We start from the raw sequence: 24873 nt of genomic DNA, 5'->3' as shown, positions 1-24873 counted from the left end.
TACAAATTGATTGGTGATGTCTTATACAGAAAGGGGCTGATCTCGTGTTGAGGACGTGTACCTTGGCGAGAGGAGCTTTATAGAGTGTTGGAAGAGAATCATGAAGGCACATGTGGTGGCCATTTTGCTCTAAAGATCACCTTGCATAAGATCTTGCAAGAGGGGTATGTCTGGCCTAGTTTTCACAAGGATGTTCACCATTGGTGTAGGTCTTGCAATAGGTGTCAAGCATTTGGGAAGAAAGTGTTGAAGCCAGAGCTACAAAAAACCATTATGGCATTTGATGTGTTTAAAAAGTGGGGTATTGATGCAATAGGCCCGCTACCTATCACAAGCAGGGGCAAAAGCTATATTTTGATTGCATTGGACTATCTCTCTAGATGGGCAGAGGCTATGGCAGTAAAACAGATCACTGCAAAGGATGTGGAAAAATTTTTGTACGATGAAATATGTTGCAAGTTTGGGGTGCCATTGGAGCTACTTTCAGATAAGGGGCCTGGCTTTAGGGCTAAACTGCTAGATTTTTTATGTGCAAAGATGATGATTAGGCACCAACATACCACTCCTTATTATCCATAGTGTAATGGCTTGAATGAAAGATTCAATGTTGAGTTGGTAAAAATTCTTTCAAAAGTGACAGAGCACCAAGGAAAGAATTGGGATTTGGAATTGTCTAGTGCACTATGGGTTTACCGTACGTCGGTGAAGACAGGTACAGGGTTTACTCCATTTCATTTGGTGTATGGAAAGAAAGCACTATTGCCTCTAGAAGTAGAGTTGCCTGCAGTCAAGATGTTAGAGAAGTTGCTTGGGCGGCCTAGTGATGCATTCGAAGAGAGGCTCTTACAGCTACAAGAGGTTCAGCTGGATAGGATGAGTGCATTGGAACATTATGGGCAGATGCAAAATAGGGCTTTGGCAAAGATAAATGAAAAGGTCAAAAGTAAGGGTATCAAGAAGCATGACTTGGTTTTACACTAGAACAGTAATCTGGACAACACCTTCCAAAAGAAGTTTCCAATTAAGTGGGAAGGCCCTTTCAAGGTAGTGGAGTGTTTCCCGAATGGTACATATCAGTTGGCTAACCTGGATAGGTTTCTACATAAGTCAAGGGTAAATGTATTGCGTCTTAAATTGTATCATGCCAGGTTAATGATGGTCGAGCAAGATGAGCTGTCTGTGGATCAAGGAGTGTTGGTGAAGGATGAGGAGACTTGTGACGCTGCGAGTCTCATATCGCTTTTTGCTGCTGCTGATCATGAATGATCTAGCAGGCTAGGGGGTGGGCAAATTATGTCAGGAGTTTTTTGGAGCAAGGAATTGCGCATATGTACATATCCATGCATGGTGCATCGAATAAAGGATTGCCCATTTTCCAGAGCCAGGTGGTTATGTGGGGCCCACATGTGTACAGGTAGGACAGTGTGTACATAGTGCATCGATTTTCATCGTTATTAGTACCTGTGTGTTTTTTCTACAATAATGAGGTGTTGGTGGCGCGTAAAACTTCTTGAGGAAGCTATCGCGGGCCGATGACATGAGGTAAGAAGGTGCGTCAGATGGCATCTAGTGGCGTCAGGAGGGCGAATGGGGTCAATACTTGCACGTGGAGAAGTACGGACACAACGTGGGTGTTTCCTTGTGATAATTATGCAGAAAGGTCATCATGAGGACCATATTTTGGGGCCACTTCACGTGGTGGCGAGACGCATTATTGAAAAATGTTGAGTGCCAGGTGTGCGGATGATGCAAAAAGGTGACAACTATGCACTGCGAGGTCAGTTTTTGGCCTGTTCATGCTCCGTTTGAGGTCAACTAAAAGGCCAAGGGTGCCCAAGTAATAAAGCTAAGTGTGGGAACTGAAACAACAGATAGAAGACCAGAAAAAACATGGAGAAGAGAGGAGGAACAGCCGTAGGTGTACTTTTGGGGTTTTTGGAGCCTGTTTTGGACGTAAACTGCTCATCCAAGGTTGGATCTGAGCACTTTGACATTGAAGACTGGGGTTTTGGGCCGTTCTGGACGCGATGGCGCTGTCCATTTTTCCAAATTCCTCACTCTTTTTTTGTTGTTTTGGCTGTGTAAGTTTCTCCTATGAGTGAAGCTTCTGCTCCAATTTGTGATTGTATCTAGTATCTTTTACCCATATTGTGTGAGCTATTTGCCCCATTGGTGTTGGCCCAAGCTCTATTGTATCTAAACATCAAGTATTCTCCTCTTTTGAGCTGAGTTTTGTGTGTGTGTGTGTGTGTGTGTGTGTGTGTGTGTGTGTGTGTGTGTGTGTCTTTGTGCGGAATGGGAAAGTGGATAGTCTCTCTCCTCTCACTCCATCGGTGTGTGTCGTGTCTCGGATAGGTGTGTTGTGTAAGTCTAGTGGTTCCCCCTAGTGTGTGTCGGGTTTTTATAGAGGCGTTTTGTGTGTTTCCATCCCGCTCACAGCGGCTGGAGAGGCAGGAATAGGGTGTGAGAGAGAGAAGGTTCAGTTGTCGCAGGAGTAATGGGTGGTACGGAGAGAGTGAGAGAGAGTTCGAGTTTGCATGGCGGCTGAGTGGTGTGTAGCCCAGTGCCTGGAATCCAGCAACTGAGGAGGGAGAGAGTAACGTGGGGTGCGGGTGTGTCCAACGACCGAGACAGAGAGAGAATGCAATGGTTACCGGCTGAGGACGCGACAGAGAGAGAGAGAGAGAGAGAGAGAGAGAGAGAGAGAGAGAGAGAGAGAGAGAGAGAGAGAGAGAGAGAGAGAGAGAGAGAGAGAGAGAGAGAGAGAGAGAGAGAGAGAGAGAGAGAGAGAGAGAGAGAGAGAGAGAGAGAGAGAGAGAGAGAGAGAGAGAGAGAGAGAGAGAGAGAGAGAGAGAGAGAGAGAGAGAGAGAGAGAGTTATAATGCGCCTATGTGTGGATGTGAGAGTGCTTGTTAATGGAGCACAGCTGCATGCTGCATGGTAACTAGCCGAGGAGAGGGAAAGAGAGAGTGGTCGCTAGTTGACCAAAGAGAGAGAGAGAGCTATAACTGTCCACGCTAAGTGTACAGAGAGAGAGAAATGGAAAGCATTTCCGTGCCCACGCACTTTGACGGATGGAGTTCACTCGGTGTTGCCATGCAAAAAAAACTGCTACGCGCACAAGGGAGCGGCTGCCGCTTCTGCTGCTTTACAGATCATACAATTTGGCATGATTGAAAAGTGCCAAAATTGAAAGGGGACTGCGGTGGATTTTACTTGCCAACTGTGACGGTTGGTTGCTCAATGGGCCAGGATGAAGCACTGCTGCAAATGCAGACGCTGTTGGGTCAAGGGTAGAGATGTGTGCTCTATGTTATGCTTCTCGCACCTGGTGCTACTCGCCTTGGTGATGTGTGGAGGATGCAGAGAGTCTTGCGAGGTTCAATAGCCTGATGTGAGGATTATTTTAGAGACTAAATTGGGGGTGATTCCTAATTTCCTACTATGCAATGAGTCCTTGAGATTGCTCCTTATGACGGGAAAAATAAATAAATAAAAATCCGTTACATCTTCATCTTCCTCGTTGGGTCTTCTCCTTCTTCTTCTACTTCTTGCTCATCGAAACTCAGGCTACCTTCCTCTTCATAAATCTATTCTTCTTCCTTTTTCCCCTTTGTCAAATTCTCTTGTGGATTTCTTATCAGCTCTAACAGGCAATTGAAATCTAACATTCCTCACCTGTTATCCTATACTGTGAGTCGTAGACGAACCTTGATATCATGAAAGAGATTCTATTCCTCTCTTGTTATTGCATATTGCCATAAGATTCCGAGCCTAATATTATGTTTAATCTATTCTATCAATATGTTCAATTAACATAATTATACTAATAATTACTATATCATGATAACAAACAAAGGATTCTCTTCAATTTCTAAAAATCACTATCTATCTCATATAATCGACATTAATTAGTATAAATTGAAGCAATTAACAAAAGCTACAAGCATAAGGAAACAAAACACTTAGTTGTTACGTGTCAAAATTCTTTAGTCTTGGAGCGTAGCCTACACTCTGATACCACTGCTACAAACGGATGCGCGATGGCCCTGCAAAATACTCATGATAACACAATACATACCATAAAATGATAAATCGGTATACTTGAATCGTCGCAGATGCACATAATCAACGACGTACGTGAAGCGAGAGAGACATAGAGCGAGAGAGAGTAGAAGAGCACGTGCAGACGCACCTCCTAGAGCGGAGCGCTACGTCGGCACAACAAGAGAGAAGAGAGGAGAGGAGAGAAGATTGAGATGGACACTGGGTGCAATCTCCCCCCGTGCAAGAGTGACCATTTTCCTCTTGCACGTATTTGTTTTATAGATTTCTTTAATTGCCAAATTGGTTACAAACTGGCCGACCGGTCATAAATGGCCAAAGCTCATAAAAGAGCACTTGAATAAATATACATAAAATGTAATATCCTTTTGCAATAACGTAGCTCGGTCAAGCCTTTTCCACCTGTCAGTTGTAATAAAAAATAACATATCAATTCCATAACAAGTACATCATCCTCAGGCTTTACATACAATGTGCTTTCTGTTGGCCTGTTATACGAAAGCCTTGTTTGACCAAATGAGTGTCAACTTTCTCATACCAAGCACGAGGAGATTGCTTCAACCCATACAAAGCCTTCTTACATCTGCACACTTTGTCCTCTTGTCCTTTCTTGACAAAATCGTGAGGCTGCATTACATAAACTTCCTCAAATATGTCACCATTCAAGAAAGCAGTAACAATTTCTGATTGATGTACATCTCAACCAAAATGAGTTGTCAATGTACAGAGAAAACGCACAGTAGTCATACGACAAGTGGGAGGAAAAGTCTCTTCATAATCTATGGATTTTTGTTGTGCATAACCCTTTGCAACAAGTTGAGCCTTATGGCAATCGATCTCACCATCCGGCTTGTGTTTCAACTTCTAAACCCACTTCGTACCAATGGCCTTTTTTCTAGGAGGAAATCACATAAAGTCCCTGTGTCATTTTTTATAAGTGCATTATATTCTGATTGCATGGCAGCCATCCAATTTTTTGAATTTTTGTGCTTGATCAAAACACAGAGGTTCCTCAACATTATGTAGGCTAGATAGAGCCAAAGCATAACAATCTCATGCATAAGATGCATGGCAAGAGCCTGAATGAGTACGACTAGACAAAGATGCATCCAATTTACTCTCATGTGTATGCACCATCCATTTTGGCATACCTCTAGCCTGCTCATTTCCAACCCTTTCCACATCAAGTACATCATGTACATCTACATCAATAATAGACTGATCTGTAACATTTTTTGAAATCCCCATAGGCTGTACATTTGCCTCATTGGAATTTACATTCGAAATTCCACCACTGAAAATATGCGACAAAGTGTCATAACCATCCGGTGAGCTTACATTTATGTCTCTAGTACATATAGCAAGGGCTAAAAAGAATCTTCCACAAACACTACATCTCTTGAAACCATAATACACTTTGTTTGTGGATGATATAACCTGTAACCTTTGCTTTCAGCACTATACCCAACAAAAATACATTTGACAGCCTTATCATCCAATTTTATGCGTTGTGTTTGTGGCACCAAAGCATATGCCAAACAACCAAAAACATGCATGTGCTCAATAGGAGGCTTTCTATCATGCCATGCTTCATATGGATTAATAGACTGCAAAGATTTTGTAGGAAACCTGTTTAGTACACAAGTGGCACACATGGCCTCAAGCCAAAAATAATGCGGATAAGTTTGACTTTTGATCATACATCGTGCCATTTCTGTAAGTGCTCTATTTTTCCTCTTAGCAACACTATTTTACTCAGGTGTATAAGGTAGTGTACATTGTTGTTTTATCCCACGACTAGCTAGAAATGCATTAAATTCATGAGACATATACTCCCCCCCTCGATCGGAATGGAGGGTCCCCATAGTACATTTCGATACATTTTCAGCCATAGCCAGAAATTGTTTGAAGCACATAAAAACTTTGGACTTCTCTTTAAGCGGAAATACCCATGCATGCTTGGAGTAATCATCAATGAAAGTCATGAAGTAAAGGTAATTTCCCAAGGACGGAGTTTGCATGGGCCCACAAACATCACTATGCAGAAGCTGCAATCTGCATGTGGCCCTAACTGAACCATCCTTTGGAAACTTCGAATTCTGCATCTTACCCAAAATACAGCCTTCACAAACAAGTTTGACAGGTGCTTCAAGATGCGGCAAAGAAGAAACCATATTAGATATTTTCAAACACACCAAACTAGAAAAATTTAGATGACCAAAACGTGCATGTCAAAGTTTTGCATCTGAAATGGCACTGAATCTGCAACTCCGTTTGTAGAATTTTGTCCACACTTGTCATACAAAGTGAGCTTATACAGCCCACGACACAAAATCCCAGATGCAACAATTTTATCACCAAAACTGAGATCATGAATTGTACATCTGTCATCCACACTGAAATGCATGCGTCATGGACACCAAGATTGTAAGTACACTCTACACTAAAATCCCATTCTCCATCAACATCAGCAACACCGTCTCCTTTCATAGAAGAATCAACGATGGCTGCATTTGTAGTGGAACCAGCATTTGCATTGGAACCACCCTCTTTCTTCTTAGTCTCTTTGGCCTTCAATGCTTAGCAGGCCCAAGAAAGCCTCTAACCTGACGAACGGTAGTAGGTACAGGAAAGGCGAGGATGGCCTCAACCTATGTGGGATCCATAGCTATCCCATGTTCACTAATAAGATGTCCCAATAGAATATAATAGGAGACGCCAAACACACATTTGTGAGAATTCAATGCAATGGACTTCTCTCACCACTTCTGAAACACGTAATGGAGGGATTTAAGAAAATTCACTCGAGTGGTCCCCACGCATATGTCGTCCATAAATATTTTGAGAAAGTCAATCAAATCATCATGAAAACTCTCATGCTTATATTTTTTATAAGATGCCCCATCATTGCATAACCCAAATGGCATGACTTAATATGAAAATGTCCCAAAAATGGTGGTAAAAGTGGTTTTAACCGTATCTTCATCAACTATGGCCATCTGGTTATATCCTAAGAATCCATTCATAAATCCATAAATCTCCCTCCCAGCTAAAGCATCTAGAATATGATCAATAAAAGGCAAAGGATAGTAGTCTTTGATTGTAGCCTTATAAAGTTGTTAAAAATCAACACATATACAAATCTGCTTATTTGTCTTGGGTACAATAGGGGAAACCTACTCAGTGTTATCTACGGGAAAATTTAGCCCAACCTCCTAAAGTTTTTTTATCTCCATATAAACCCCCTCTTTATAATGCTATGGAAATCTACACTGACGTTGTTAGACCGCTTTCGGCGTGTACAAAGTAGCATGTACATGGTCATATGTACAAAAAGATGTAAATACATGAATTTGGGATATTTTCAAAGTGGTTTCAATTTTTTAAAAAGAAACAACATGTACACATTCTGAATAGTCAGGTTCGCGTGACAGTAGTCGGGCACATGTACATGCCTGGATAGGGTATCGGGGCCTTAAGTATGGTCCTTGGTGGCCTATTTTTTCTCTAGAGAATTTTTTTGAGCTTTCTAGAATGTAAATAATTCAAGAAAAAAGTGTGGGAACTCTCATCCCACCAGAGAAGTTTGGCACGTGCAGTAATTGTTTACTTACTATGCATGATCTACGATGATGCGTGCACCGCCCTAGAAGTTGTCAAAAATGGAATGTGGGGACGTGAAAAATGACTTTGGGTATCAAGGATCTATTTTACAAAATCTGGTGAATTTTGGAGTTTGTTTGGGGTTTTTCCAGGGCAAAATGCCCGTCAGGGGTCCAAACTGGCCAAAACTGGGCCCAAAAAGGTCAAAAGTGACCAGAAATGGTGTGAAAATGCTTCAAAAGCCACATCACTCATGGTGCCCTGATGATACTACTTGAGGGAGAATTTTTGAAGAGAAATATCAACACTTTCACCTCTCTGTGTGTGGGAGGAAGTTTCTACAGGTGGTCTAGTGCAATCCCGTCACGTTCGCATCCTATTTTCGAGAGTAATTGGAGGAGTGAATGAGAGCTTTCTCTCTTCAAATTTTCACTTGGGAGAGTCTAAAAGTGATGATATTTCCATGGATGTGTGTGTGAGAGTATTTGAGGAAAGAAGGTGCGGATTCCTGCAAGACTATGTGACCCTGTATCGATGCCATTAGGGTTGGCGCTACTCCAAAGAGTCCAACAAAGTGGAGTTTGGTGAAGGCTTTGCAATGGTTTGAGAGAGGAATTTTGTGGCTGGAATTTTTGAGTTTTTGATGGTGTTTCTTGTATATTTTTGTCACCATCAAGTGTGCTTTCAAGTGTTGATCAACTCGACTCACCTTGTAGTGTCTACGGGCAGGCAAGGGCTTGAAGGTCGAGGCGTTTGGAGTTTGAATTGAGCTTGTGGGTAGTATTTTTATTGAGCTCTTGAGTGGTGGTGTGTGTGGGTTTAAATTTAAGTAAATTCCTTGTGTGGTGTTGAGTTGTATGGGTGTGTCAGTGTGCGCACAACATCTTTTGCTCCATCATCTTTGGCGATCCCGCTCGGGAGCGGAAATGTATCGGTTGTTTACCCAAGAGAAGCGGTTTTTCTCTGTGAATTTTGAGCTTCATTGAAGAAAAGTGGTGGTTTGTTTGGGGTGCAAGAGTTCAGCTTTTGTGGAGTCACTCATGCAAGTGAGAAGCGGCTTCGAAGGGATGACGTATAGTCAGCGAGTGTTCATTCACAGGGAGGAAGGAGGATATGAAGGATTTGATTGCGTAATTTGAGTGGCATATGCTTGGTATGCATATTGTGAATGGTGAAGCAAAGCTTCATGTATCTCCTTTTGCACTCAAAGAATAATCTTGTGAGTGGTTTGAAGGTTTAGAGGAAGACAAAAAGCAAACATGGGAGTAGGTGAAGCAGACAATTTTTGATAGGCTTGGAGAGAAGCTAACCGCAATAGAAACAATGACGCAATTGAGAGGTTTGTAGAAAGATGTTCATGCTAAATTTAAAGAGTTTTTTCAATACTAAAGGAATTTGGGTGCAATTAGAGGCATCATCCCAAGTACCTCCAGGAGATTTCTTTTAAGTACGTTAGTTTATGGATTGTAAGGGAGAAGGTCGATCAAGAGGAGCTTGATACATTTGAAAGAGCTGTGGAGATTGCCAAGGCCAGAGTAAGAAAAACAAGAGAAGGTGGGAGCAAGGCATGACACATGCTAAGTGTTAGTGGGTTGAGCGATAGACATCTGAAGCATAGCTTTCTGGCACTAATATATTGTCAATACTCAGGGAAAGTGACTCGGATGGTCACGGAGGCTCTATGAGATCGTCAATCTCATGAAGTGAACCTTAACAAGAAAACACAACAGCTCTACAAGCAAACCAACACTCAATGATCAGAGAAATGTGCTTATGTCCTTTCTCACAGCTCTAGGTCATCATGCCATTGCGGCACTCGAACATACTCGAAATGCAACGAAACTTTGGGAGGAGGTCTAGGACACCTAGGGGCACTATCCTAGCAAGTCTGGTCGCAATCCGAGAAGGTACCAAAATCACAATCCATCATGAAAAAGGTCCTAAAAATTGCAACATAACTATCCAAAAAGGTTGCCCTATGGTTTAGGAACACTCTCCTATGGTCAAAACGACAAAAAACAATGACTTTAACACTAAAATCTGCAATTAGGCTCACAGACACGTAGTCACAAACCACAACAAAACTGGCAATGCTTACACTTAACTTAAAGAGCAAAGATAGAGGAACACAATGCAAGTTTTGGATTGGAAAACTGATTACCCATTCATTAACTGCGATGATTACAAGGTGGAGCAGCTCATAGCTTGAGCATACATTTTTTGAGCTCCCTTCTTCCTCTAAAGATAAGCCTTCCTTTCACACTAGGGTTATTGACATTTATACCTAGGGCATTCTAAATGGCCAGTTTCTGGTTCACATGGACCTTTACAATTATCATGACAGAATTACAACTCATGGAATTGACCTGCTACTTTGGAATTAAGATTTATAGAGAGTATCACTACACTAGCTCGGCAAAATAATAGACTACAAATGTGGTGTCCGGCTACGTGTCCGGCCAGGTGGGCACCTGTTTGATTTGTCCTCAAACACTGAGCCAATTTTGGTGCAACTAATGGTCCTTGTAGTAGTGGATGATAGAGTGGAGCGAGTGGTTAAATGTACGGATCCCTTTACAGCCCGGGTTTTGCATGATCTTGCTTGTCAGCTGCAAGAATTAAGAATTAACCTAATGAATAGGAACCAAAGAGAAGAGCGGCCGGCTAGGAGAGGTTGGGGATGAAGGCTACAAGGAAGATGCTACAATTGTGATGAAGAGGGTCACTACACCCTTGAATGTTTTAAACCACCAAGAGAGAGAGAAGGGATATACCCCTTATATGGGCATGGTTAAGGGACATTAGAAGGGAGTCATCAAGAGTGGACACTAGAAGCACCACCTCCATAATAGTAACCACAACCATTGCCTGCAAATGGAGAAGGTAGGGCTATCAACATCATTACCCTTGAGAATCAAGATGTGGATGTTTTGGCCAATAAGAGAGCTAGTCATGATAGGGGTAAAGAGACAGAAGAAGAGAAGGAAACAAGAGCAAGGAAAGGAAAGTCTAAGGTAGAAGAAAAACTAGAGAGTAGCAAGAGGTGACGAAGAAGGAAAATAAGTTCAAAGAGCTACCCCCTTGGCCAAGGTGTTGAAGACTATGATATTGTTGACGACATACAAAATCAAAAGGTCAATTGGTGGCTTTGAACGTTGAATAGAGGAGGCAGTGGACCTAGTGTGTGAGTACGCGGCTTCCTCTCAGAAAGAAAAAGCATCAAGGCATGGTGTCTTCCTTGAGGATTGGTCACCCAATGGATATGGTGCCAATAGTTGAAGCTATGTTGGAAAAGAATACGGACGTGCAAGCATATGTGGATGGTGGTGCCTAGGTGTGTGTCATGACCGAGGCTATCATGAAGGAAGCAGGAGTCAAGATGTCAGTGAATCCTTCGATCCATATGAGGATTGCCAACCACAAAAAGGCAAGGTGTCTTGGAATAGTTGGAGATGTGAAGATAAAAGTCTTGGGAATTGAGTGCTTGGTTGATTGCTACGTGATGCAAGTGGGTGAGAATGCTTATCCGATCATTTTAGGGAGGCCTTGGCTTATAACCCTTAGTTCTAAGCAAGATTAGGGCACGGGCTTGATCACCATCCCCAACCAAGAGAAAGGACGGACCATTGTCTACAACATGAAGACACACGAGAGCCGTATAGAGCCCCTATCGAAGATGCAAGATATGGATTTGACAGAAACTACATCATACGATAGTGATGCTTCGTCTACATCATCAGATGAAAGTATAGAGGAAGACTTGATGCAATTATGTCCTAATCTATTTGGGATAAGTGTTGAAAAGGAAGCATTGATGCATGATGTGAAGTTCAGGGAGGAGAATAATAACACAAAAGCAATTGTAGAGCCTGCCAAAGTGAATCCAAGAAGGATGCTAGGAGAGGACTTGACAGAGAAAGAAAAGAAGGAGTATGAAGACATGTTTACGGAGTTTCCAAAGCTATTCTCCACTAAATATACATAGTTACAAGGAGAGAAGGGATCGAGTATAGAATCAATCTAAAAGAAGGTGCCAAGTCAAAGGTTCAAAAGCTTAGGAGGCTGGGGGTCATTCGTATGAGGGCACTGTAGAGTGCGCAAGTGAAAGAGAAGGTAGGAAAGAAGACTACACACACACACACACACACACTAACACACAATGAAACACACACACACAATCGTTACCTTGCAACATCCATTCAACATGCTGCTATCACTCTTCTTCACTTTGAACTATTATTCAAAGTATATTTACAACCTAGTATAGTCAGTGTCCGGCTGCCCATAGCACAACGGACATATTCTTTAACATCATATTCTTTAACACTCCCTCTCAAGCTCAGAATGAGCTTGCATATGATGGATTCCCAATGCTTTACAAAATTAGCAAAACTTCTCCTCTCCAAGAGCTTTTGTAAATATATCCGCAACTTGATCATTTGTCTTCACATACACCAAATCAATCTTACCTGCCAAAACTTTTTCTCTAATGAAGTGATAATGTACTTCAATGTGTTTAGTGCGAGCATGGTAAACTGGATTCTTTGCCAACATGATGCCGCTAATATTGTCGCAATATATAATGACACTATCAGGATAGTCAAAACCAAAGTCTACCATAAGTACTCTCAACCATGACTCTTCACATGCTGCCAAAGATGCTCCATGATATTCAGCTTCTGTACTTGATAATGCTATAGTTAATTGCTTCTTGCTACTCCAACTTATCATACCATTTCCAATGGAAAATTCATAACCACTTGTAGGTCTTCTATCCATAAAATCTCCTGTCCAATCTACGTCTGTGTAACCATAAAGACAAAGCTTCCCATTCTTTTCATAAAACATTCCATAGCTGACAGTGGCTTTCACATATCTCATAATCTGTCTCACTGCATCAAGATGACTTTTACATGGCTTTTGCATGAATTGACTCACAACACCCACTGCATAACTCAAGTCTAGCCTTGTTATTGTCAAGTAAATAAGACTTCCAACCATCTTGCGATACATAGTGATATCCTCAATGTAATGTCCATCATCAATCAACCTCACATTTTGATCAAGAGGTGTATCAACCAGTTTGCACGCTGTCATTCCATACTTCTCAAGAATATGCAATGCGTATTGTCTTTGTATCATCCAAATTCCTAATTTAAAGTTTCGACAATTTCAATTCCCAAAAAAAATATCTTAACTCACCAAGGTCCTTCATGTTGAATTCTCTCAACAAACTCTTCTTGACATGCAAAATTTTCTCAGCATGACTTCCAGTGAGAATCAAGTCATCAACATAGATAACAATAACAACGATCTCTCCATCAAAATGCTTCAAAAACAATGAGTGATTAGTAGTAGACTGTTTAAATCCAATCTTCTTCAAGAACCTGGTTATCTTTTCACACCAAGCTCTAGATGCTTTCTTCAAACCATACAATGCTTTCTTCAACTTACACACATAATATGGAAACTCTGGATGTTGATAACCCTCTAGTTGTATCATATAAACTTCTTCTTCCAAGTCACCATTCAAGAATGCATTATCGACATCCATTTGCCGTAACTTCCAACGGAACATACTTGCCATTTCTATCACCAATCTGACTTTTGTCATCTTTGAAACTCGACTAAATGTCTCATCATAATCAAGACCTTTTGTTTATGCATAACCTTTAGCAACAAGCCTCTCTTTGTATCTTTCCACACTACCATCTGACTTGAACTTGACTTTGTATACCCATTTTGAACCAATTGCTTTCTTTCCACTTGGCAAGCAAACCAAATCCCAAGTGTCATTCTTCACACGAGCATCCATCTCACCATCCATAGCTGACTCCCATTCTAATTTTCCAATTGCCTCTTGAAAATATGTAGGCTCTTTATGTTGTACACATGAAACCATGTATGCATAATATGTACGCATGTAACCGTTGTATGTCAATATATCAATTGGATAACGCACCCTCTCTGATCTTCTCAACTGTGGTGCACTCTTCTCTTCAACTCTTGCATATGGGGATACATATTTCTCAGCATGATTACTGCCAAGTGTCCTCAAATGTGGTAAACCATTCTCTTCATCGAGGCTTTCATCTCCAGAACTCTCCTCAACCACTTTCTTCTTGCCTTTCTCGTCTTGCTTCTTATCTTTCAAACGACCGCTCCATGGGTTGACACTTCCTATACTCTCCTCTGCCATATGTGGTCCTGAAATAGTTCTTGTTGATGGTCATGTCTTATCAACAACATGCGCACATTCTCTTGCCCTTCATCCTCATCTTCTATCATCACTGGCTTTGTTTTATACTATGGTTCATGCTCACAAAATCTGACATCTCTAATGACATTTAAACTTGTCTTATCATAGGATCATAGCACTTGTAACCTTTATTTTCAACTGGATAGCCCAAGAATATACACTTCACTGCCTTTGGCTCCATCTTTTTTCTTGCTTCATTTGGCACATGAACATAGCAAACACATCCAAAACCTTTCATGTAGGAAACTGTTGGTTTGATCCCATAAAGTCTCTCATAAGGTGAAATTTCATGAATGGTAGCTGTTGGTGTTTGATTCATAACGTGTACTGCTGTATGAACTGCTTCATCCCAATATGTTAATGGCATATTCATCTCATTCATCATGGCTCTTGAAATCTCTGCTATGACTCTATTCTTTCTCTCAGCAACTCCATTTTTTTGTGGTGTGTATCTGCAAGTAATCTGTCTTCTTATGCCTTGTTCACATAAGTAATCATCAAAACTATGTGACATGTACTCTCCCCCTCCATCTGTACGTAGGCATTTAATTTGACAACCATTCTCTTTCTCAACCATAACTTTGAGCTCCAAGAATACCTCAAATGCCTCTGACTTTGCCTTTAGAAAGTAAACCCATGTCATTCTACTGTAATCATTTGTGAATGTGATAAAATATCGACAACCATTTGGCATAGCATGATCACAAGGTCCCCAAATATCTGAATGAACAATTTCCAAAGGACTTTGGCTAATTCTCCCCCTCTTTGGAAATGGTAAACAAGATTGCTTTCCAAATTGACAAGCTTCACAAACATGATCAAAATTCAATCTGCCAAACTTTGGTAATCCACGTACAATTTGATTTGATTGCATATGCTTTAGTCTTCTAAAATTGACATGACCAATTCTCTTATGCCATAACTCTGCCCAATCATCTTGAGTGGCTGATTTGTTTGCATACATACCACTGTGTAAACATGGATCTCCAACTTCCAATGAGAACAAGCGATCTCTCTTTCTTCCACGTGCCAATATCTTGCCTGGTCTACCTTTGTGAAACTCCTCTATGAAGTAGTCATAACGATTAAAATGGACTTGCAACCCTTGATCTGTCATTTGTCCAACTGACGCTAAATTCTTTGTGATTGAAGGCACATATAGAACATCTCCCAATGTTTGTATCTCTCGTCTTTTTCTAGCAATGGAACTGAACCAACATGCATAATCCAATGCATAGTATCATCACCTATAGCAACAAACTCATCCTTTTCTAACTTCTCTTTTCTATCAAACCATTCACCATGATATGTCATATGATTTGTGGCACCACTATCTAAATACCAATCATCTGTATGATGTGGCTCCACCATGCTTCCAACAACATGATCCATAGGAAATAAATGTCCACTTGATCTATTGTCATATATATTTTGATCATGAAGATTGGAAATAAATGTCCACTTGATCTATTGTCATATATATTTTGATCATGAAGATTGTATCCAACAAAGTTTCCTCCATGTCTGCCATAACCTCGGCCTCTTCCACCACGATCACGATTTTGATTTAGCCTCATGTAACATTCTCTTTCAAAGTGACCATAAATGCCACATCTGTTACAATATCCATCTCTTTGAGGATGTACAAATCGTCCACCTCCACGTCCACGAGGTCGCGCTCTCCCCCTGCCTATTTGGCTGTAATCATTGTAACTTTGACTTTGTTGGTTTTGCCATTGACCTCTTCCAACATTGTTTCCACGACCATAGTTTCCTCTTCTACCTCTATTGTTTCCACGACCTCTAGAGTTAAAAACCTGATCTCTGGAATTGTTATTTGATGTAGAAGGACCTGACTTACCTGACTTCACCTCTTCTTGCAAACAAAGGTTTACTAAATCTTCAAAATCAGGCATGCGTCCTCGAACAGATATAGATGTATCCAATGACTTATATTCCGGTCCCAAACCATTCAATGTCATTGAAACTAAGTCATCATCTTGAACTTCAACATTAATGCTCGCAAGATCTTCGTGTATTTGCTTTATCTCTGTCACATAATCTGATATGAATCTATTTCCTCGCCATACACAATGTAATCTTTGCTTCAAGTGAACTTTTCGTGGTTCTGTATTGGAGCTGTTCATCCTTGCTAGTATCTCCCATGCTTCCTTTGGAGATTGAGCCTTCTTCACATGTGGTATAAAGAAGTCAGTAATGCATAGTGAGATCCAATGCATCACTTTCCTTGAATTCTCAATCCACTTCTTGTAAGATTCTACTCTAGCTTGCCATGTTTTATGTGCTTCAACATTCTCTCTATTTGGTTCCAAACCAACCTCGGGACACTCTTGCTCACCTGTAATGTAGTCCCATAACCCTTTGCCCATGACAAATTTCTCCATCCTGTAAGACCATATGCTGTACTTCTCTCTGGTCAGCTTCTCTCCAACAATCTGTGTGACTTGAGTTGAACTTTCTGCCATCTTCACTCTCTCAATTTCTTCCAAAGGATTTTGAAAAATTTCGGCAGAGTTCCGTTCGTATTTGGACACTATCTCAAGTGATAATCTCAACCAAAGTGCTCATAAACACTGACAGAAAATATCTCAATGCCAAGGGAAAATCCACTGACTCACTTTGCCACAGACTGACTCAATACTATACATAAATACTCTAAAACAATGTCCACATGGACCTGTATGCAAATGCAATCCATACGCTGTCTTGTACCACATATCCATACATCCACCTTCATCCCATAGTCGTAAATGAAATATGAGGTCTTTAGTGGGGCCAGTCGGGGGTTCGCTCCAGTACCTAATCCACCTTGCCAAGGTACCTGTTAAGTATGGAGCCTGATTTACCCTTGTAATTTTCTGTGGTAAAAGCGCACATTTGTATGGCCCCCATTATGAGGAGAAGCTATCGTGGGTGAAGGAAAATCACTCGCCGGAAACCAAAATTTTCATAGCCAAATTTTTTTCCCTCGTCAGAATATTATGGCCGGACGACGTCCGGAAAGTGGTCGGAAAACAACCGTCGGTTGGCCGATGGCCGGTGGTCCGAAGTCAATGGCTGGTGGGGCCGGTGGCCAAATTCAAAAGTAGTCTTGTCTTCTCAAGGGCGGCCACACATGGGCGGATTGCAGGGTCCAATTTGGACTTATCTACACAAGGGCGGGTACACATGGCTGTCTCTCATGAGAGAAGGCAGCCCTTTTGGCCTATAAAAGGAGGCCATTTCTACACACATTTCATAGTGTGAAATTGATGCAACAAGGTGAGTGTGAGGTGGTGAGAGTGAAGCAAGGCGGGAGCTCCATTAAGGGTATAATCCCTTTGTAAACTACTTCTTGTTTTGAAGTACTAAATCCATTGAGTGGCTGCTTTCCCGTGGATGTAGGCCACATTGGGTGAACCACGTATATCGTGTGTACTCTCTCTCTCTCTCTACTCTATAATCTCGTGTATGTAAATCTGTCTCTCTCCATTAAGTAATCTACTCAATTATCTATTTATCTACGTCTTATTTCCTAACAACTGGTATCAGAGCAAGGTTTGCTCGTAGCTAAATTATCTCAAGGAAAGGATTCCTTGAATTGAGTGGGAGTTATGGCGGAGGAAGGGAAGCTCAAGATTGAGATTTTCAACGGAAAAAACTACCAACATTGGAAGATGCAGATTGAAGACTATCTCTACCAGAAGGACCTCTATTTGCCACTAGGTGGTCTTGCAAAGAAGCCCGCAACGATGGCAGATGAAGCATGGATTGTCCTTAATCGAAAGGCACTGGGAACAATCCAGTTAAGCTTGGCATTGATGGGGGCTTTTCACAAGCCAAGCTCCCATACCCCTCTTCTCTCGTCCCCACCCCATGAAAACCCCCTCTTAGGGAGGGAGTGATAAAAGGCATTGGAAAAAGTAAGAAAAAAATAAAGTATGATTATGTAAATATATAAGAAAGGTAAAATAGGCCACCTCATGCCTGCGGGGTAGCCCATCCCCACCTTGCCTCCTTTTTCTTCACTGTTGCCTCGCCGTGTGTCCCTTTTCCTCTCCTCCACTCAAAAGGTCAACCCCCTCTCTCTTCCCCTTGTCCTTTCTCCTTTCTCTCTCCCCTCAAGCTACCCCACCCCCTGTCCTTACCAATAATGCACCCTAACTCATAGGCCACCTCTCTTATCTTCCAAAACAATATACCCCACCCCCCTTTTCTCTCTCCTACACTCTCCCATGATCCAAATACCCCCCTCTCTCTCTCTAAAATTCGAAATCTCTCTTGTCTTGTAGCTAAATAACCTCCCCCACACTCACACACACTCAGTTTCACTGAAAAAGGTGCCCACAGACCCATCCCCACCCGGTGGTTACCTGGTTTTTCTTGTGTTCACACACATCTGCACACAGATTCACCTCTGAACACACTGCCCTCTCTCCCCTCTTGTAATTACTTTATTCTCCATGTCACCTCTCACTTTTTTTCATCAACCCATCTCTCTCTCTTAGTCTCTCTCTCACGAGACTGCTGTTCTGGCACATATACACACAGCCAGACAAGTGGGGCCCACAGTCACATGGCCTATGTAGATAATGATTTCTTCATTTCTAAATTCTAGAATTTCTCCCCCCTCCTCCCCTATATAAAGAGGGGTCACCATCACACTAAAAACACACACAACATCACCAAAGAACACACTATGCACTGTGTGTGCCTAGTGCACACACACACACCCACACCATCACCATCACCGCAATCACCATGCTAGTCTTGAGCATAACCTCTACACCCTTGGCTATGGAAGATGAAGGGCAACTAAATGAAGATGATGGCCATAACCCTCGTGCGAGTTTTCGCCATCAACTCCCACCTATCCGCCATGTGCTCTACCACGCTCTCCCTTCTCATTCCCCTACCCTATGCTCCCCATTTCATCGCCTTTTTCTCTAAATAAAGCTTGAGGTTTTGTGAGTATGTTTTCTTGCAATGTTTTGCCCATGTGAGGTGTGCGGAATCGCCACCTAGTCTTGTGTTTGGAGTGATCTTGTGTATGTGTGAAGGGTGTAAGGATTCGCCATCCTTTTGTGGTGCCTAAGTACTAAGCCGCTATACCCCCTCCCTCACTCACTCTCTCTCTCTCTCTCTCTCTCTCTCTCTCACTTGATCTCATTCCCTTTCCTTTTCATCATTACTCCCAAGCATCCATCTCTCTTGGATGAAAACTTTGTTATGGTGGTGTGTTGTTTGTGTCCTAGCCGCTGAAGCTAGGTGGTGCCCCCTGTTTGCTTTACCATGACAGGCTCGAGGCGCGCCATTCGGTCCCCAGTGTTTTAGAGGCCATCGGGGTTCGGGTTTAGCTTTGCTCCCGTCATTTGGTGCCCCCACTGAGGAATCTTTTCATGAAACCCTTCAGTTTACAAGACTGAAACCCCTAAACTGTTGTGAATGGATGAATGGCTAGCAGGATTTGCTAATTGGACGACAGAAGAAGAAGAGATCCAAGCACAACTAGACGAACTCCGCATCTCCATCGAAGCTCGAGTGCCAGGCGTAACGGTAATCGATTTGCAATGGGAGAGTCAACCAACACGCCAAACCCAGTGGATATACATAGGCCAAGTGCCAAGAAGAAGAAGGAGAAGGTCGAAACCATGTTCGCAACCTACAACCAACCCACAACAACAAAATGGAAGGAGCTCTACACAATAGAGAATCAACACTATTCTACTTTGAGAATCGGGTAACTCAAGTCACCGAGGTAATTATCACAATCAGTTTTCAAGTCGCACCTGATGTTGCAGCATAGATAACGGAAGCATTGGCTCACACTCTCACTAGAGAAACTAGGGATCTACTGAGTTTGTTTCAGGAAAGAACACCACCCTCTCGCACAAGCTTGGAAAGTGACTAAGCACCTCTAAGCTTCACATGAATCAGTACAACCTACCTCAAGACAGATCACACATACCAACACGTGTACGCTCAATCAAGGTAATACTGGACTTGAAGGCTCACTACCAGAACGTCATTGACACCATGCCAGGTGGGGAGCGGTTTTTTGAGGTTCTGGCATCAGATCAGCCATTTGTCTTACCTTTGGTACAAGGCAATGTACCGTTTGAAGTTTTAATCTATGTCCTAGTATAAGAGGGTATACACGCCTCCTTGTAAAGAAGAAGAAAAAAATTTGTAAGCTAAGGAGTGTGTCTTTCTAGCTCTCTCTCAGTAATCATGGCAAGTGTAGCATTTCCAACATTTAAAGGAAAGAAGGGGGAGGATTTGGTAACAGACTTCCTAGATGACTTTGAAGTAGCATGTGTAGTGAGCAACAAAGATACGGATGAATCCCGAGTTAGAATCTTTCAGCATCTCATGAAGCTAGAAGATAGATCATGGTACAATGCACTTCCACAAGCAACCAAGGATGACTGGGAACCCTTAAAAACCGCTTTTAAGAGGCGCTTTGGGGGAGGTACCACTTCAGAAAAGTTGTGGGACAAGTTGACAGACTTGAAGCAGGAGGGTCTTTTAGAATATGCCACCTATGAGTCCAAATTTGTGGATTTGTGGGAACGGTGGATTGAGTCACTGGCAAGGGGGGAAGCTGCACCCGATTTCCTAAAACAAGATCGTTTCACGCATGGCTTATGGCCGCTTCTCAAGGAGAAGGTGAAAGGTAGATTCTCGGCTACATACGAGTTATCCGTTGAGATTGCTCGCCTTAAGGACAAGAAGTTGCGAATGAAAGCCAAAGAAACCGAGTCAACAGAAGCAGGAACATCGCGTCAACCAGTAACTACGACAACCACCATTCCACCACCACCACTGGCTCTTGGGGTAAGAGATGACCAACAAGATATGTTGGCCCATATTACTGACCTATTGCAGAATTTGTTTGTCCACTTAATACAACAAGGGAGGAGTCAAGAAAGAGATCAAGACCCTGGAAGAGCACGACGACAAAACAGGGAGTATCATTGCTACAACTGTGGAGAAGACGGTCACGGTATGTACTACTGTCCCAAACCACAACAAAACTATAATAGAGGAGGTAGGAGGAACCAATTTTCACCCCCTAGAGAAAGAACACCCCCACCCCGAGCACCAGCCCCACCAACACAAATTCTACGTCCGCCACAATCACCTCTTACAATCATCCTACGCCCACCACCAATTGGTACCCGCACACCAAGTATCATTGGTCTTGCAGAAGAGGTCAAGATGAGTGTAACGGAAGAAGGATCAAGTAAGAAGACTATTCAAAGAATTGAAGCAGTGGAACAAGAGGTTAAAGAATCAAAAGATGCTACCCAGGTGGGGGAGGTAAGCCAAGAAAATTGTGTTACAAATGTGAGTACATCTTTAACCTTGAATGAAATAGGCACCAAAGAGATCAATCGACAACATTGGGCAGTAAGGGTAAGAATGTGTAAAGTGTTGATTAGGCCTCGTCAGAGTAAGAGGAATGCAAAGGGCATGAAAGATACAAGAGAAGAGGAAGACCAGCTTGCTAGCAAGGCTTTGCAGAAGGTGGGCAACATATCAAGAAAAGGGGAGGGCTTTGAAAACGGAAGCCTGTGCACCAGCATGGACCCAGGACAGTGTAGCAAGCTAAAGGAATCTTGCATCAAGGCAGTTTCACTAGAGGACCATAACGAAGAGGTAAGTATGACTGAAGGTTTGGAGTTGGATATTTCTCCAGAGGCTTGGCAGCCGAGCAAGACTTTATTGTGTAGTGTTATAGACTTAGAGATGGGTAATGCCTCTAGTCTACTGAAAGATGTTATAAACTTGGAGATGGGTAATGCCTCTCCTTTTAAGGATGTTCCAAACTCCTCCACAGCACAGCATTGTGTTTGCATGGGATGCATCAGACCTATGGCTATGGCGAGCTGCTATAACATATAGAGAGAAGATCAGCATGGAGATAAGAGCAAAGGAGCCATGGATAGACAAAAGCCTGATAGAATGCAAGAATGAAGACCTCCTTCGCAATTTGGTACAATTTTTTACAAATAGTGCATCCTCTCTTTGGAGAAAGGTAAGTGGATTACGCTTGTATTTAAGCCGCAAGGTAGGTGGCTTGCTATTAGCAGCAGTAAAGGAAGCTGACATGTTTGAGCACACCCAAAAGAAGCATGATATGCTTGCAGTTTTTTCTAATTGCAGTAAGCAGGACTCTGAAGACAACTTGAGCTCACCACACCAACAAGGCGGCCATATATGGTGGATTCTTGGTACACTCTTGGGAATCATAATTTTCAGTTCCGTCTTTGCAGGAGCCAAGATGCTCATTTCCCCTCTCGCTACTGGTGGTTACAAATTTGGTCCAATTTGGCATGCAAATTTTATTGTTCGGACACTGCAAACAATGATCCTATTTTTCACTTGGGATCGAGGAGGACATTGGCACAAAGTTTTGGAAGCCATGGGCTTCCCCTTTAATCAACCGACACTATTCCAAGGAACAAGCTATCACCCGGACCTATTACAGATACATGAATATCCCAGAAATCTCACCAATGGTCAAATGGAATGGCTAGTTCAAAAGGCAACTCGATATCGGCTCCTACAGCTAAGCGGAAGAAGAATCATAGTCAGAGCTAGAAGCATGAATGCCTCTAGCCAAAAGGGGAGGGCTAATGATGGGGGCTTTTCACAAGCCAAGCTCCCATACCCCTCTTCTCTAGTCCCCACCCCATGAAAACCCCCTCTTAGGGAGGGAGTGATAAAAGGCATTGGAAAAAGTAAGAAAAAAATAAATTATGATTATGTAAATATATAAGAAAGGTAAAATAGGCCACCTCATGCCTGCGGGGTAGCCCATCCCCACCTTGCCTCCTTTTTCTTCACTGTTTCCCCGCCGTGTGTCCCTTTTCCTCTCCTCCACTCAAAAGGTCAACCCCCTCTCTCTTCCCCTTGTCCTTTCTCCTTTCTCTCTCCCCTCAAGCTACCCCACCCCCTGTCCTTACCAATAATGCACCCTAACTCACATGCCACCTCTCTTATCTTCCAAAACAATATACCCCACCCCCCTTTTCTCTCTCCTACACTCTCCCATGATCCAAATACCCCCCTCTCTCTCTAAAATTTGAAATCTCTCTTGTCTTGTAGCTAAATAACCTCCCCCACACTCACACACACTCGGTTTCACTGAAAAAGGTGCCCACAGACCCATCCCCACCCGGTGGTTACCTGGTTTTTCTTGTGTTCACACACATCTGCACACAGATTCACCTCTGAACACACTCCCCTCTCTCCCCTCTTGTAATTACTTTATTCTCCATGTCACCTCTCACTTTTTTTCATCAACCCATCTCTCTCTCTTAGTCTCTCTCTCATGAGACTGCTGTTCTGACACATATACACACATCCAGACAAGTGGGGCCCACAGTCACATGGCCTATGTAGATAATGATTTCTTCATTTCTAAATTCTAGAATTTCTCCCCCCTCCTCCCCTATATAAAGAGGGGTCACCATCACACTAAAAACACACACAACATCACCAAAGAACACACTATGCACTGTGTGTGCCTAGTGCACACACACACACCCACACCATCACCATCACCGCAATCACCATGCTGGTCTTGAGCATAACCTCTACACCCTTGGCTATGGAAGATGAAGGGCAACTAAATGAAGGATGATGGCCATAACCCTCGTGCGAGTCTTCGCCATGAACTCCCACCTATCCGCCATGTGCTCTACCACGCTCTCCCTTCTCATTTCCCTACCCTATGCTCCCCATTTCATCGCCTTATTCTCTAAATAAAACTTGAGGTTTTGTGAGTATGTTTTCTTGCAATGTTTTGCCCATGTGAGGTGTGCGGAATCGCCACCTAGTCTTGTGTTTGGAGTGAGCTTGTGTATGTGTGAAGGGTGTGCGGATTCGCCATCCTTTTGTGGTGCCTAAGTACTAAGCCGCTATACCCCCTCCCTCACTCTCTCTCTCTCTCTCTCTCTCTCTCTCACTTGATCTCATTCCCTTTCCTGTTCATCATTACTCCCAAGAATCCATCTCTCTTGGATGAAAACTTTATTATGGTGGTGTGTTGTTTGCGTCCTAGCCGCTGAAGCTAGGTGGTGCCCCCTGTTTGCTTTACCATGACAGGCTCGAGGCGCGCCATTCGGTCCCTGGTGTTTTAGAGGCCGTCGGTGTTCGGGGTTCGCTTTGCTCCCGTCACTATCAACGGTGACCTTCAATGTTTTTGAGATGAAGACCACGGAGGACTTGATGAAGTCACTTGACGTCTTCTACGAGAAACCATCGGCATCCAATAAGGTATTTCTTATGGAGCGCTTGTTCAATCCAAAGATGGCAGAAAATGGTTCAGTTGCAGAACACCTAAATGACTTTAACACAAACATAAGTCAACTTCGATCAGTGAAAATCAATTTCAATGACGAAGTGCGAGCTCTCCTTATACTATCATCTCTACCGAATAGTTGGGACAACCTTGTGATGGCTGTAAGTAATTCTATCTCTGGTAAAAATACTCTTAAGTTTGATGATGTTGTGGGTGTTCTCCTAAGCGAGGAAATGCGAAGGAGAAGTACAGGAGAATCATCAAGTGTTGAACTATCAGTGGAAACAAGAGGAAGGCCTAAGGAGAGGTTCAAAAACCAAAAGGGCCGTGATCGCTCAAGGCGGAGCAAGTCACGCACAAAGTCAGTTCTTGAATGTTGGAACTGCAGCAAGAAGGGCCATGTCAAGAAGGATTGCTGGTCCAAGAAGAAAAAGGAGGCACAGTCTCAAGACAACAAGCCAACATCGGAGGCCAATGTGGCAGGTAAAGTAGAGCAAGATGCTCTAATTCCCTCATTAGACAATTTGTCTATTTCCTAAATAGTAGATTCCGGGGCTTCATTCCATGCGACACCACACAAGCAACATTTCCAAGACAACACCAAAGGTAATTTTGGGTATGTATACTTGGGAGA

The 24873-nt window shown here is 42.6% G+C and overlaps 1 protein-coding gene across 1 annotated transcript in view; it reads right to left on the bottom strand.

The window, feature by feature from the left end:
- Positions 1-16413, bottom strand: part of LOC147451261 (uncharacterized) — a 44152-nt gene extending 27739 nt beyond the window's left edge. Inside the window, exons 1-2 of the mRNA XM_086520592.1 lie at positions 16045-16413; positions 15789-15969 (exon numbers count right to left, since the gene is read on the bottom strand). Of these exons, the coding sequence (XP_086376718.1) occupies positions 15789-15969; positions 16045-16413 (550 nt within the window). The remainder of the gene's footprint in view (positions 1-15788; positions 15970-16044) is intronic.
- Between the last annotated feature and the right edge of the window lie 8460 nt (positions 16414-24873).

Source organism: Adiantum capillus-veneris, chromosome 9 (assembly GCF_014529385.1).
Source record: "Adiantum capillus-veneris isolate H3 chromosome 9, ASM1452938v2, whole genome shotgun sequence".
Classification (NCBI taxonomy): Eukaryota; Viridiplantae; Streptophyta; class Polypodiopsida; order Polypodiales; family Pteridaceae; genus Adiantum; species Adiantum capillus-veneris.
The sequence above is the reverse complement of the archived record's forward strand: the minus strand, read 5'-3'. Positions and strand labels throughout refer to the sequence as shown.